At 46.1% G+C, this 16,752-nt stretch overlaps 1 protein-coding gene across 2 annotated transcripts in view; it reads right to left on the bottom strand.

Annotated features, from left to right (window-relative positions):
* Nucleotides 1-1,016: 1,016 nt before the first annotated feature.
* The window catches only part of AQP3 (aquaporin 3 (Gill blood group)), a 75,773-nt gene continuing 60,037 nt past the window's right edge, over nt 1,017-16,752 (bottom strand). For both annotated transcript variants that reach the window (XM_063957986.1, XM_063957977.1), the window contains exons 4-6: nt 13,813-13,931; nt 10,121-10,338; nt 1,017-2,264 (exon numbers count right to left, since the gene is read on the bottom strand). In XM_063957986.1, coding sequence (XP_063814056.1) covers nt 2,096-2,264; nt 10,121-10,338; nt 13,813-13,931 — 506 coding nt within the window. In that variant the 3' untranslated portion in view covers nt 1,017-2,095. The remainder of the gene's footprint in view (nt 2,265-10,120; nt 10,339-13,812; nt 13,932-16,752) is intronic.

Here is a 16,752-nt window from a genome sequence, read left to right as displayed (position 1 = left end):
TATAGCCGCAGGCAGGGGGCAGTATTGGGTGGTGGTGGCGCGCCCTTCATGAGCAGAGCAGCGTGAAATGCTCCAATCTGGTGGATATATACTGTGTGTATATTGTAAGAAAGACAGCACAAGTCTAACAGGTTTAAAACTGCAGGACTGTGGCTGGTGTTGATGTTAGCCAGGGTAGAGAAGCAGCTGATAGCAGGCAGCACCTGTCAGTTTGTGCTAAAAGGGTTTCAGACACAAGAAACAGTGCTCCTGATGGTGGGCAAGCTGCCCAGGTGACAGGCCTGGCGGTGGCTACTGTTAGAAGTCCTGGACCTTAGGATCCACTGGAGAACTGGTTATATATATATATATATATATATATATATATATATATATATATACACTGTACATGCATAAATAAATAAGATCTGTACTGCCTAGTATTCTGATCAGGGAGGGTGGCAATATGTATATGCATAAATCGGCACAGCAAACCCATCATCACACCCTCACTGATATAGTATAATTGCAAATTACCCATTTCCACGCAATTATGCCCATTCAGTCACAAGATGCAACTTATTTGTGCACAACTTTGGATCGCCAGCATCTGTGTACGTTAGGCTGCGGAGCATGCGCGCACAGTGTATAAACACACAAAGTCCATCCACAAAACTGTCTTGTACTCAACACTGCATCAGTGAAAAGAAGAGGAGGGTGAACAAGAAGAGGTGGAAGAAGAGGAGGAGGAGAAAGAAGAAGAGAAGTAGAAGAAGAGTAAGAGGAAGAAGAATAGGAGGAAGAAGAAGAGGAGGAGGAGGAAGAAGAGGAAAAGGATGAGGATAAAGCAGAAAAGGAGGAAAAAGAGGAAACGGATGAGTCAGAAGAAGAGGATGAGGCTGTAGATGAAGAAGAAGAGGAGGCTGAAGATAAAGAAGAAGAAATAATATTTATTTAGCGTTTTTCTCTAAAAGGGCTCAAATATGTTACGATGCTAATTATGATGTTGGAATAAGGCATAAAACGCATTTTCTCTCTATTTTCTATAACAATGTTTTATTTATCAGCACATAAAATACATCCAATGCACAAGCAGGTGCAATAAGCCATATGTACAAAGCTCACACCCTTTATCCGTAACATGAAACTGCGGCCAGCATTTTTCCTCCCTTATAGAAAAAAAAAATCATCATATAAAACCCCCCAAAGAATTGTCTGATGCCCAGATATTGAAATAATACACTGTAATGCCGGGTTGTCCCAATATTGTACTGAATGTTACTGAGCGCAGCTAGAGCCGCGTTTCATCACTAGATGCCAATCAGGGCAAGTTGTTGGAAAATACTTTGCATGTGGATATATAACGATGGCTGTGTACGTGCCATGTACATTACCCTGCAACACGATGACTGAAGACTTTACCACGCATGCACTAGAAACTATCAGTAGGGATATACTAAATACCTAATTTAAGTGCACGTTAGAGACAGACGTATTCTGGACCATTACCCATGAAAATGTCTCTATATACTGTAGATCTGATTCCTAATGTGCAGAGTAGCAGGAATGCCTTACCGGTAGCTCTGACACTGAATGTACAGAGAGACAGCAATCTGCTGCGGAATGGGGTGAACCCAATCTATCCTTTATAAACCTTAGCCTTTGGCCGAATCCAGGATTGCAACCCTACTGTACTTTCTGGTCCCATCATCCTTAGACAGCCCCAGGAACCTGGTCTTGATGGATAATTGCTCTCTCTTAGGAAACAGTGAACTGTGCTCCTTATAAAGACATAGACCATACTGAATTCTAATTTCTCTGCTACCAACCAGGATTGGAAAGTTACAAAGTGGACTAGGCAAACACAACTGTAAATCGGGATTAATACCGGAGTCCTGGCATTGTTCTTGGCCACCGTCCGTAGCCGCTGTCTGTGGAGAGCATGGCAAGGGAAGACGTGTCTGCTCAGTAAGGGAAGACGGTTCCGCACATCCGACAAGCGAGTAAGAGTATACAACAAACAACTAACATCTAACAGGCGAGGAAGTCATTGGCTATTTTCTTCTTGGCTAGAGGCAGCCTTATGAATATGGTCAGTCCTTTTGCGGCTGCTCGGTTAGATTCTCTCTTTGTGTTTGACGTTGGCCAGCTTGACGTTTTCTTGTTCGGTAGACTGAGGTGCAGGCTCGAGGTGACATCCGATCATTAGCTGGTAGACCATGACTCCGGCCACTGCTCCTAATAAGGGTGCGACGATGGGGACCCACCACCACTGGTTACCAGCCCTGGGGAGAGCACAGAGAGAACCACGTAAATATTTAGGCTCCTATACAGACTTATTGCCAATGACTTATGTCGTTTCATAGAAGGGTGTTACTCCTTCCTGTGCTTCCGTATGGCAGTAACAAAGAACACCATGACATAACGCAAGAAAGCGACAGTAATAATAATAATAGGAGTAATAAACTGAGATAAGTAGATGCTGTATGGCATTGTTGGTGGAGTGCATGTGGCCATCTTTCCATTGAGGATGACCTGAGCAGGAATGGGGACAAAGGCCCTCATTCCGAGTCGTTCGCTCGTTCTTTTTTTTCGCATCGCAGTGAAAATCAGCTTAGAGCGCATGCGCAATGTTCGCACTGCGACTGCGCTAAGTAATTCTGCTATGAAGAAAGGATTTTTACTCACGGCTTTTTGTTCGCACCGGCGAACGTAGTGTGATTGACAGGAAATGGGTGTTACTGGGCGGAAACACAGCGTTTTATGGGCGTGTGGCTGAAAACGCTACCGTTTCCTGAAAAAACGCAGGAGTGGCCGGAGAAACGGGGGAGTGTCTGGGCGAACGCTGGGAGTGTTTGTGACGTCAAACCAGGAACGACAAGCACTGAACTGATCGCACAGGCAGAGTAAGTCTGGAGCTACTCTAAAACTGCTAAGTTTTTTTTGTTCGCAATATTGCGTAAACTTCGTTCGCACTTTTAAGATGCTAAGATACACTCCCAGTAGGCGTAGACTAAGCGTGTGTAACTCTGCTAAATTCGCCTTGCGACCGATCAACTCGGAATGAGGGCCAAAGGACAAGCTCCCATCCTCGCTCCTTCAGCCAGCACACAGACCTCAACTGGGATCCACCATCTTTATGTGGGCATCTGTTTCTTGTTCTTACCCATATCATCCAGAATGGAGGAGCAACAGATTTATATAACTTTTATGGTTGTATCTAAGTTTTATTTTGCAGTAAATCCTCAGAACAATTGCAGGTTTTGTAGGTTTTATGTTATCTATATAGGCCTACTTCTCCATACGTAAGAAGATGGTCCTCAGCTGTAGTCCCATGGCACAGCCGTCCCCAGTGGATTCTATGAGGCTGCAATCTACCAGCACAAGTCAAGCTAATGAAAGTGTAACTGTGCAGGTTCTGGGCTTCTTCTTACAACAAACCATGGAGAGGGATCCTAAAGATCCCTCTCTGTTATTGTCCCCTGCACTAGGAAACCAGAAGTCAATGCATCACTGGGGACAGCCATGTGTGGGGCAGCTGTTCCGGCATGAAGAAGCATACTGGCAGATAATGCCTTAGGTAAGTGTACGAAGACAGTCATTAATGATGGCACTGGTATATGTGATCATTAATACATCTCACAGAGAGGAATGGGGGGTCATTCCGAGTTGTTCGCTCGGTAAAAATCTTCGCATCGCAGCGATTTTCCGCTTAATGCGCATGCGCAATGTCCGCACTGCGACTGCGCCAAGTAAATTTGCTATGCACTTAGGAATTTTACTCACGGCATTTTCTTCGTTCTGGCGATCGTAATGTGATTGACAGGAAATGGGTGTTACTGGGCGGAAACAGGCCGTTTTATGGGCGTGTGGGAAAAAATAAGAATTTACTTACCGATAATTCTATTTCTCGGAGTCCGTAGTGGATGCTGGGGTTCCTGAAAGGACCATGGGGAATAGCGGCTCCGCAGGAGACAGGGCACAAAAGTAAAGCTTTTACAGGTCAGGTGGTGTGTACTGGCTCCTCCCCCTATGACCCTCCTCCAGACTCCAGTTAGGTACTGTGCCCGGACGAGCGTACACAATAAGGGAGGATTTTGAATCCCGGGTAAGACTCATACCAGCCACACCAATCACACCGTACAACTTGTGATCTAAACCCAGTTAACAGTATGATAACAGAGGAGCCTCTGAAAGATGGCTTCCTAAACAATAACCCGAATTAGTTAACAATAACTATGTACAAGTATTGCAGATAATCCGCACTTGGGATGGGCGCCCAGCATCCACTACGGACTCCGAGAAATAGAATTATCGGTAAGTAAATTCTTATTTTCTCTATCGTCCTAGTGGATGCTGGGGTTCCTGAAAGGACCATGGGGATTATACCAAAGCTCCCAAACGGGCGGGAGAGTGCGGATGACTCTGCAGCACCGAATGAGAGAACTCCAGGTCCTCCTTTGCCAGGGTATCAAATTTGTAAAAATTTACAAACGTGTTCTCCCCTGACCACGTAGCTGCTCGGCAGAGTTGTAATGCCGAGACCCCTCGGGCAGCCGCCCAAGATGAGCCCACCTTCCTTGCGGAATGGGCCTTAACAGATTTAGGCTGTGGCAGGCCTGCCACAGAATGTACAAGTTGAATTTTGTTACAAAACCAACGAGCAATCGACTGCTTAGAAGCAGGTGCACCCAACTTGTTGGGTGCATACAGTATAAACAGCGAGTCAGATTTTCTGACTCCAGCCGTCCTTTAAATGTATATTTTTAAGGCTCTGACAACGTCCAACAACTTGGAGTCCTTCAAGTCGTCTGTAGCCGCAGGCACTACAATAGGCTGGTTCAGGTGAAACGCTGATACCACCTTAGGGAGAAAATGCGGACGCGTCCGCAGCTCTGCCCTATGTCGAATGGAAAATTAAATAAGGGCTTTTATAAGACAAAGCCGCCAGTTCAGATACTCTCCCGGCCGAAGCCAGGGCCAGTAACATAGTCACTTTCCATGTGAGATATTTCAAATCCACATTCTTTAGTGGTTCAAACCAATTGGATTTGAGGAAATCTAAAACTACATTTAGATCCCACGGTGCCACCTTAGGCACCACAGGAGGCTGTATATGCAGTACTCCTTTGATAAAAATCTGGACCTCAGGGACTGAGGCCAATTCTTTGTGGAAGAATATTGATAGGGCCGAAATTTGAACCTTAATAGATCCCAATTTGAGACCCATAGACAATCCTGATTGCAGGAAATGTAGGAAACCGACCCAGTTGAAATTCCTCCATCGGAGCACTCCGCTGCTCGCACCACGCAACATATTTTCGCCAAATACGGCGATAATGCTTCGCGGTGACTTCCTTCCTTGCCTTTATCAAGGTAGGAATGACTTCTTCTGGAATGCCTTTTCCTTTTAGGATCTGGCATTCAACGCCATGCCGTCAAACGCAGCCGCGGTAAGTCTTGAAAAAGACAAGGACCCTGCTGAAGCAGGTCCCTTCTCAGAAGTAGAGGCCACGGATCGTCCGTGACCATCTCTTGAAGTTCCGGGTACCAAGTCCTTCTTGGCCAATCCGGAGCCACTAGTCTTACTCCTCTTTGCCGTATAATCCTCAATACCTTTGGTATGAGAGGCAGAGGAGGAAACACATATACCGACTGGTACACCCAAGGTGTTACCAGCGCGTCCACAGCTATTGCCTGCGGATCTCTTGACCTGGCGCAATACCTGTCCAGTGTTTTGTTGAGGCGAGACGCCATCATGTCCACCATTGGTTTTACCCAACGGTTTAATAGCATGTGGAAAACTTCTGGATGAAGTCCCCACTCTCCCGGGTGAAGGTCGTGTCTGCTGAGGAAGTCTGCTTCCCAGTTGTCCACGCCCGGGATGAATACTGCTGACAGTGCTATCACGTGATTCTCCGCCCAGCGAAGGATCCTGGCAGCTTCTGCCATTGCCCTCCTGCTTCTTGTGCCGCCCTGTCTGTTTACATGGGCGACTGCCGTGATGTTGTCCGACTGGATCAACACCGGTCTTCCTTGAAGCAGAGGTTCCGCCTGGCTTAGAGCATTGTAGATTGCTCTTAGTTCCAGAATGCTTATGTGAAGAGACTTTTTCAGGCTCGACCACACTCCCTGGAAATTTCTTCTCTGTGTGACTGCTCCCCAGCCTCTCAGGCTGGCATCCGTGGTCACCAGGATCCAATCCTGCATGCCGAATCTGCGGCCCTCCAATAGATGAGCCTCCTGCAACCACCACAGAAGGGATACCCTTGTCCTCGGCGACAGGGTTATCCGCAGGTGCATCTGAAGATGCGACCCTGACCATTTGTCCAACAGATCCCTTTGCATGGAATCTGCCGAAAGGGATTGCTTCGTAAGAAGCTACCATTTTTTCCCAGGACTCTTGTGCATTGATGTACAGACACCTTTCCTGGTTTTAGGAGGTTCCTGACCAGGTCAGATAACTCCTTGGCTTTTTCTTCGGGAAGAAAAACCTTTTTCTGAACTGTGTCCAGAATCATCCCCAGGAACAGCAGACGAGTTGTCGGCATTAATTGGGATTTTGGAATATTCAGAATCCATCCGTGCTGCTTTAGCACCTCTTGAGATAGTGCTAAACCCATCTCTAGCTGTTCTCTGGACCTTGCCCTTATTAGGAGATCGTCCAAGTATGGGATAATTAATACGCCTTTTCTTCGAAGAAGAAATATTATCTCGGCCATTACCTTTGTAAAGACCCGAGGTGCCGTGGACAAACCAAACGGCAGCGTCTGAAACTGATAGTGACAGTTTTGTACAACGAACCTGAGGTACCCCTGGTGTGAGGGGTAATTGGAACGTGGAGATACGCATCCTTGATGTCCAAGGATACCATAAAGTCCCCTTCTTCCAGGTTCGCTATCACTGCTCTGAGTGACTCCATCTTGAACTTGAACTTCTTTATGTATAGGTTCAAGGACTTCAGATTTAGAATAGGCCTTACCGAGCCATCCGGCTTCGGTACCACAAATAGAGTGGAATAATACCCCTTCCCTTGTTGTAGAAGAGGTACCTTGACTATCACCTGCTGAGAATACAGCTTGTGAATGGCTTCCAAAACCGTCTCCCTTTCTGAGGGGGACGTTGGTAAAGCAGACTTCAGGAAACGGCGAGGTGGCTCTGTCTCTAATTTCAACCTGTACCCCTGAGATATTATCTGCAGGATCCAGGGATTTACCTGCGAGTGAGCCCACTGCGCGCTGTAATTTTTGAGACGACCGCCTACCGCCCCCGAGTCCGCTTGCGAAGCCCCAGCGTCATGCTGAGGCTTCTGTAGAAGCCGGGGAGGGCTTCTGTTCCTGGGAAGGAGCTGCCTGTTGCTGTCTCTTCCCTCGTCCTCTGCCTCGTGGCAGATATGAATAGCCCTTTGCTCTCTTATTTTTAAAGGAACGAAAGGGCTGCGGTTGAAAGGTCGGTGCCTTTTTCTGTTGGGGAGTGACTTGAGGTAGAAAGGTGGATTTCCCGGCCGTAGCCGTGGCCACCAAATCCGATAGACCGACCTCAAATAACTCCTCTACGCATCGCCTGTCCACTGTCGTGTCCATAAAGCTCTTCTGGCCGAAATGGACATAGCACTTACCCGTGATGCCAGTGTGCAGATATCTCTCTGTGCATCACGCATATAAAGAAATGCATCCTTTATTTGTTCTAACGACAGTAAAATATTGTCCCTGTCCAGGGTATCAATATTTTCGATCAGGGACTCTGACCAAACTACCCCAGCACTGCACATCCAGGCAGTCGCAATAGCTGGTCGTAGTATAACACCTGCATGTGTGTATATACCTTTTTGGATATTTTCCATCCTCCTATCTGATGGATCTTTAAGTGCGTCCGTCTCAGGAGAGGGTAACGCCACTTGTTTTGATAAGCGTGTTAGCGCTTTGTCCACCCTAGGAGGTGTTTCCCAGCGCTCCCTAACCTCTGGCGGGAAAGGGTATAAAGCCAATAACTTCTTTGAAATTAGCAGTTTTTTATCGGGGCACCCCACGCTTCATCACACACGTCATTTAATTCTTCTGATTCGGTAAAAACTACTGGTAGTTTTTTCACACCCCACATAATACCCTGTTTAGTGGTACCTGTAGTATCAGCTAAATGTAACATCTCCTTTATTGCCAAAATCATATAACGTGTGGCCCTACTGGAAAATACGGTTGATTCGTCACCTTCACCACCGGAATCAGTGCCTGTGTCTGGGTCTGTGTCGACCGACTGAGGCAAGGGACGTTTTACAGCCCCTGACGGTGTTTGAGGCGCCTGGACAGACACTAATTGAGTGTCCGGCCGCCTCATGTCGGCAAACGACTGCTTAAGCGAGTTGACGCTATCCCGTAATTCCACAAATAAAGGCATCCATTCTGGTGTCGACCCCCTAGGAGGTGACATCCTCATATTTGGCAATTGCTCCGCCTCCACACCAATAACGTCCTCATACATGTCGACACACACGTACCGACACACAGCAGACACACAGGGAATGCTCTATACGAAGACAGGACCCACTAGCCCTTTGGGGAGACAGAGGGAGAGTCTGCCAGCACACACCAAAAAGCGCTATATATGACAGGGATAGCCTTATGATTAAGTGCTCCCTTATAGCTGCTTTTATATTAATATATTGCCATTTATTCTGCCCCCCCTCTCTGTTATACCCTGTTTCTGTAGTGCAGTGCAGGGGAGAGACCTGGGAGCCTTCCTGACCAGCGGAGCTGTGACAGAAAATGGCGCCGTGTGCTGAGGAGATAGGCCCCGCCCCTTTTTCGGCGGGCTCGTCTCCCGCTATTTAGTACATTTAGGCAGGGGTAAATATCTCCATATAGCCTCTGGGGCTATATGTGAGGTATTTTTAGCCTTTTTAAAGGTTTTCATTTGCCTCCCAGGGCGCCCCCCCCCAGCGCCCTGCACCCTCAGTGACTGCCGTGTGAAGTGTGCTGAGAGGAAAATGGCGCACAGCTGCAGTGCTGTGCGCTACCTTAAGAAGACTGCAGGAGTCTTCAGCCGCCGATTCTGGACCTCTTCTTGCTTCAGCATCTGTGAGGGGGCCGGCGGCGTGGCTCCGGTGACCATCCAGGCTGTACCTGTGATCGTCCCTCTGGAGCTTCATGTCCAGTAGCCAAGAAGCCAATCCATCCTGCACGCAGGTGAGTTCACTTCTTCTCCCCTCTGTCCCTCGTTGCAGTGATCCTGTTGCCAGCAGGAATCACTGTAAAATAAAAAACCTAAGCTAAACTCTCTAAGCAGCTCTTTATGAGAGCCACCTAGAATTGCACCCTTCTCGGCCGGGCACAAAAATCTAACTGGAGTCTGGAGGAGGGTCATAGGGGGAGGAGCCAGTACACACCACCTGACCTGTAAAAGCTTTACTTTTGTGCCCTGTCTCCTGCGGAGCCGCTATTCCCCATGGTCCTTTCAGGAACCCCAGCATCCACTAGGACGATAGAGAAAACGCTACCGTTTCCGGAAAAAACGCAGGAGTGGCCGGAGAAACGGAGGAGTGTCTGGGCGAACGCTGGGTGTGTTTGTGACGTCAAACCAGGAACGACAAGCACTGAAATGATCGCAGATGCCGAGTAAGTCTGGAGCTACTCAGAAACTGCTACGAGGTGTGTAATCGCAATATTGCAAATACTTCGTTCGCAATTTTAAGATGCTAAGATTCACTCCCAGTAGGTGGCGGCTTAGCATGAGCAAATCTGCTAAAATCCGCTTGCGAGCGAACAACTCGGAATGACCCCCGATGTCATTACATCTTCTCTATCCTGGCACAGGATTCCCGGGGGTAGTTTCTGTCTCAATCACAGATGTGTCTTCCTCTGCTAACTTAGTTTTTATTCTGTAAACCAAATGTTCCCAAACTCGTTCCTCTATGCACCCCAACAGTCCAGGTTTTAAGTATATCCATGATAGAGCACAGATTACTTATTTAGTATCTCAGTCTATTTAACTTAACCAACTGCGCTCAAACATGGATGTCCTTAAAACATGGACTGCTATGACCAAGTCTGGGAACCACTGCAATAAAGGAATCTTGGTGTTGTAAGGATTTCTCACCAGTCCATAACCTGCATCGCTCATGTTGCGATTTCCATATGACACTTACCAGAAGACCTCCGAGCCCCATCCAGCCAGTGCGGTGAACAAACGTGGTCCGAAGTCCCTGGCAGGGTTAACGGCATATCCAGAGTTGAAGCCCATAGACAGACCGATGACTAGGACGACAAAGCCGACTGTGAAGGCCTCCAGTCCGCGGGGGATGGGGTTGTTGTAGGGGTCTACGATGGCCAAGACGCAGACGACCAAAGCAGCCGTGCCGATAAACTGGAATAGAGGATAATGAGATGTTACCGTCCGTGTATCACCTATCACCACACTGACACCAAGGATACGCCAGGGTCTGCAGTAAGGAGGCGACAAAATGCAGAAATGTGTTTATTTAAAAATAATCTAACTATATCTGCCCGCCATGACTCCTCTCCTGACCTATGTGACTTGTTGCTCATAAGCTGACACCCTCCACGTGCTTTCTGGCTCACATTACCCTGATCATCCACCGGGCTACCAGGTAAGTTAGGGCAACAGTCTATCATGTCGACATGTCATTCGTGTAGACATAATGAATGATGACGTGGTCACTGACGACATACTAAGCATGTCTACATCCTGCATTTCAATTTTTCGGTCGATATTCTCATGTCAACTTACTGCATGTCGACATGCCAACCTACTGTACATCCACAGCTACTGTATATCTAAAGCATTTACTACTTGTATTTTATGTGTACAGCTTTGCAAGTCATTTATTATTTCTCTGAATGATCTGTAGCTACTACAGAGTACGATACACTGTATTCATATCATTGACACTTTATTTGTACAGATGTATCTGTCGTTGAGATATAGTTGCTCGCTCACTCCTGCCAGAATTGCTTATTTCACCCGGAGATGTGACCGCATTTCCTGCTGATACATTTCTCAGGCTGGCCATTCATTTTGCTTGAATTAGGATGACTGGTGCATTAATTCTGTAGGAGTCACTGTGACATCACTGGGCCCGCCCCTGTCGCATAAGTCAGCCAATCCATAGAGTGCATTTCTGCATGGCAAGTCTGCAAAGCTGCCAGTCCCTCTGCCTGCTGAGCTGGAGAAGCCCCTCCTCCTAACGTTGCACCCTGCTGCAGTGGAGTCATAGCAAAGTGGATATAAAACTCTGCAGTAATATTATTAGTCTCAGCAACACACAATTTTTTCCTATGTATTAATGCCACTTGCTGGAGTCATGTGCTTTGCCAGTTGCTCAAACAATAAGGCACGATATAAGGACGATGAGCTGTAGCCCTGGAATAAGCCTCCAGGGATGGGTCGTTCCATAGTGAAGAGTTTAATAGAAGTTTGTTTTCCTGAACAAAGGGCGCATTGAAGCAGGAAAATCAGCAGCACTTTCAAGGTCAGATATCGAAGACAAGCGACGGGGATATTCAGTTACTCAGATATGTCTCAAAGTCACCGGAGGTCACCAGACTCGCAATAGAAGATGAGACGATCGCTGCGGAGTGGCTTCCTACCTGGCTTTACCTGTGACTATGAGGAACGTGTCCTGCTACAAGCGGCACGTGGTGAGGAATGGACGGGCTGATCTGGGATTTTGTAACATTTTTGCATTTATTTTTAAATTAAATTGTAAAAATTGAGGAAACAATGAAGAGCGCTTCTCTCTACTGAATCCACTCTCACAGACGTGCAAAATAAAACATTCCGAAATGTTGTTTTTGTGGTTTTCATTTTCAAAATACCCTACAGCGTCCAAAATACATTTATAGTGATAAATCCGCCATCTCGTTGATGGAATCGATGTACAGTAAATCCAAACTCCAAGATTGGGGTAAATCTTATTATATATATGTCTTCTAGACTCAAATGAAAAAGGAGACAGTTGGACGTATTACCCTTAATAAAAATGATTAAATTGAACAAAAAGTGCGCACTGTACACTGTGATTGCCAGAGTTGGCCCTAGGCATAGGCAAACTAGGCAAATGCCTAGGGCATTTGGTATGCCCAGGGGCACAAGCAGCTTCTGCTGATTAAAATGATATGCGGCATGCCTATATTCTGTGTGTAACTGCAGCTGTATCTGCATACAAAATGCTACATTACAGTGTATTCCTGGAAAGCACTGTAACGTAGCATTTTGTATGCAGATACAGCCACAGTAGCACACGGAATATAGGCATGCTGCGTATCATTTTAATCATCAGAAGCTGCATGTGCATCCTAGCCACATAGCAATGCAAATAAGATGCATTTTCATCAAAAAGGTGCCCAACATTAGCAGAGCTGCCAGCTGACTCATGCCAGGCATCTCCTGCTGCATGGCGTATTGAGGCAAGACGTATGTGGACACATCTGTATGCAAGCAGAGGCTGAGGTCACAGTGTTAGCGGCGGTGTGAGTGCTGTGTGCGGGCGGGATGGTTGTGCAGTAGTATTCGGCATAATGTAAGGGGCATTATGTGTGTCGTGTATAAATGCATTAATAATGTGCGGCAAATGTGTAAAGGGCATTATGTGTATAAGGGCATTAATAATGTGTGTCATATGTGTAATGGGCATTATGTGTATAAGGACATTAATAATGTGTGTCATATGTGTAAGGGGCATTACTGTGTTTATAAAGGCATTACTAATGTGTGGCATTATGTGTATAAGGTGCTCTACTGTGTGGGGTAATGTATAGAAAGGGCACTACTGTGTGGTATTATGTGAATAAAGAGCAATATGGTGTGGTGTAATGTGAAAAAGGAGCAATTCAGTGTGATGTTACATGAAAAAGGGGAATTACTGTGAGGAGTAACCTATATAAGGTAAAGTGGTTCCACTGTGTGATGTAACGTGAATTAGGGACACAATCACATGATAAAATGTTAATAAAGTTGCACTGGGGGTACTATTGTGTGGCCATGCCCCTTCTCATCAAGAACACACCCCTTTTTGGGCTGTGCTTTGAATGTGCGCACTGTTCCTATTTAAAATATAGGTGGTAGGAACACCAAAATGAGGACTACTATGGTTGAGGGGTGATGGTGCTGGGAAAGGGGCGCAGGGTCAGAGACGGAACTAGCGGTGGTGCTAGGGGGCACCAGCCAAAATCTTGCCTAGGGCATCATATTGGTTAGGACCGGCTCTGGTGATAGCAGCAATATATACAACGCATCACACAATGAAACACACAATAGATTCACTGGCTGTCTATCAGTGTCAACACCACAATGTGTAGATGTCAACATTATTGTGTTGACAGTATCAGAAAGTCAACAGGTGAAATGTGGACATTACAGCTAGACTGCAGGCGGAAGGTAAGTCACCACTTGGCCAACAAGATGTTGTTGACATTCTGTTCCCCACTATAAGATACCAAAGGCGTCCTGATGCCATAACGCTGATAGTATGGGCAGCATAACACGGTGCCTATGAACAATCTCATCTCTATTATATTTGGATTATTCTTAGAGGGTGTTTGGTATTTGGTGGCACTCGGATATATATTTTTTTTTTATTGGTTGCAGTGTATTTTATAGGAACCCCAATGTTGCAGAAGGCAGGGGGAAACCTGGGAGGAAGGAAACTTGAGTGACGCCAACAGGTGCCTCACCCCCCCCAGTGCCAATGGTGAAGGGCTCACTGGGAGGAATGGAAGGCCAAGGTACAGCAGCGGATACTCAGCAGAAACGCTAAATATGGTTGCTGCCCCTGGTAATGCGCTCCAGGTCTGGGGGCTGAGGAGGACACTGACGTACCTGGTCAAAAAATCCGTTCATGAGAGTCAGATGATCCGATGGGAAAGTGGTGAAGATCCCAGCGGTGCCGTTAGGGCCCATCACATAGAGACTGTCATTTGCAAAAAACCAAATGGCATCTGAAATCAGAGATAAGAGAAGACTGTTAGCCAGGGTCCCCCTTCTCTGGTCTACAGGGTGATTCTAGGTTATTGTAGCCCAACCTGAGCTTCCTTAAATAATGCATCCACTGTACAGAGAGGAAGATTACATATATGTTATATATTGGAGTCAAACACAGTGTCAGACATTCCCGATCATTTAAAATAATTTTTTGCAGAAATTTTTTTTTTAAGGACCTGCAGTTGGTGTAAGAGTCTCTTTGTCTTCTGCTGTAGTCTAAGCCCTGGTGAGGATCTTGTGACGATGTAAAAATGCTTTATGGCTGGAAAAGTCAGTGTTTGTGAGAAACCAGGGAGGAACATTTCCTCTTTCAGTCTCCTGACCCCTCACAATAAACAGAGGTCAGTCATGGACTCTAAGAGGAGAATGAGGCTTGTCTGTGAATTCAGAGCGATGTGGCCAAAATGGTTTTCTGTTTTCTCCTTATTTACAAACCTAAGCACAAAATGTATCCAGATTTATCAATGTCACGTAACACAGAGACAACTCTAGATTTTACAGATTTAACTCTGTATACATTCTTATAATGTCACCTGGACCATACCATTTATCATCATAGGTAATTATCCTGCACAATCCAAATTTATTTTTTATGTTTCCCATCTCATGCATAGTTCATGGAACATATAATATAATCTAACTGTATTATGGTCATGACCAGTGGTCAGGTCATGTTGGGGTGTAGTGTCCTGTGTCTGTATAGGGTGTAATAGATGTATTATGGTCATGTCCAGTGGTCAGGTCATGTTAAGGGTGTAGTTTCCTATGTCTGTATAGGGTGTAATAGATGTATTATGGTCATGGCCAGTGGTCAGGTCATGTTGGGGGTGTAGTGTCCTATGTCTGTATAGGGTGTAATAGATGTATTATGCTCATGGCCAGTGGTCAGGTCATGTTGGGGGTGTAGTTTCCTATGCCTGTATAGGGTGTAATAAATGTATTATGGTCATGGCCAGGGGTCAGGTCATGTTGGGGGTGTAGTGTCCTGTGTCTGTATAGGGTGTAATAGATGTATTATGGTCATGGCCAGTGGTCAGGTCATGTTGGGGGTGTAGTGTCCTATGTCTGTATAGGATGTAATAGATGTATTATGGTCATGGCCAGTGGTCGGGTCATGTTGGGGGTGTAGTGTCCTATGTCTGTATAGGATGTAATAGATGTATTATGGTCATGGCCAGTGGTCAGGTCATGTTGGGGGTGTAGTGCCCTATGTCTATATAGGCTGTAATAGATGTATTATGGTCATGGCCAGTGGTCAGGTCATGTTGGGGATGTAGTGTCCTATGTCTGTATAGGGTGTAATAGATGTATTATGGTCATGGCCAGTGGTCAGGTCATGTTGGGGATGTAGCATCCTATGTCTGTATAGGGTGTAATAGATGTATTATGGTCATGTTGGGGGTGCAGTGTCATATGTCTGTATAGGGTGTAATAGATGTATTATGGTCATGGCCAGCGGTCAGGTCATGTTGGGGTTGTAGTGTCCTATGTCTGTATAGGGTGTAATAGATGTATTATGGTCACAGCAGTGGTCAGGTCATGTTGGGGGTGTAGTGCCCTATGTCTGTATAGGGTGTAATAGATGTATTATGGTCATGTCCAGTGGTCAGGTCATGTTAAGGGTGTAGTTTCCTATGTCTGTATAGGGTGCAATAAATGTATTATGGTCATGGCCAGGGGTCAGGTCATGCTGGGGGTGTAGTGTCCTATGTCTGTATAGGGTGTAATAGATGTATTATGGTCATGGCCAGTGGCAGGTCATGTTGGGGGTGTAGTGTCCTATGTCTGTATAGGGTGTAATAGATGTATTATGGTCATGGCCAGTGGTCAGGTCATGTTGGGGGTGTAGTTTCCTACACCTGTATAGGGTGTAATAAATGTATTATGGTCATGGCCAGGGGTCAGGTCATGTTGGGGGTGTAGTGTCCTGTGTCTGTATAGGGTGTAATAGATGTATTATGGTCATGGCCAGTGGTCAGGTCATGTTGGGGTGTAGTGTCCTATGTCTGTATAGGATGTAATAGATGTATTATGGTCATGGCCAGTGGTCAGGTCATGTTGGGGGTGTAGTGTCCTAGGTCTGTATAGGATGTAATAGATGTATTATGGTCATGGCCAGTGGTCAGGTCATGTTGGGGGTGTAGTGCCCTATGTCTATATAGGCTGTAATAGATGTATTATGTTCATGGCCAGTGGTCAGGTCATGTTGGGGGTGTAGTGTCCTATGTCTGTATAGGGTGTAATAGATGTATTATGGTCATGGCCAGTGGTCAGGTCATGTTGGGGATGTAGCATCCTATGTCTGTATAGGGTGTAATAGATGTATTATGGTCATGTTGGGGGTGTAGTGTCCTATGTCTGTACAGGGTGTAATAGATGTATTATGGTCATGGCCAGCGGTCAGGTCATGTTGGGGGTGTAGTGTCCTGTGTCTGTATAGGGTGTAATAGATATATTATGATCATCGCCAGCGATCAGGTCATGTTGGGGTTGTAGTGTCCTATGTCTGTATAGGGTGTAATAGATGTATTATGGTCACAGCAGTGGTCAGGTCATGTTGGGGGTGTAGTGCCCTATGTCTGTATAGGGTGTAATAGATGTATTATGGTCATGTACAGTGGTCAGGTCATGTTGGGGGTGTAGTGTCCTATGTCTGTATAGGGTGTAATAGATGTATTATAGCCAGTGGTCAGGTCATGTTGGGGGTGTAGTGTACTATGTCTGTATAGGGTGTAATAGATGTATTATGGTCATGGCCAGCGGTCAGGTCATGTTCGG

Source organism: Pseudophryne corroboree, chromosome 1 (assembly GCF_028390025.1).
Source record: "Pseudophryne corroboree isolate aPseCor3 chromosome 1, aPseCor3.hap2, whole genome shotgun sequence".
NCBI classification, from domain to species: domain Eukaryota; kingdom Metazoa; phylum Chordata; class Amphibia; order Anura; family Myobatrachidae; genus Pseudophryne; species Pseudophryne corroboree.
Note: the sequence above shows the minus strand (reverse complement) of the source record. Positions and strands in the feature narration are given on the sequence as shown.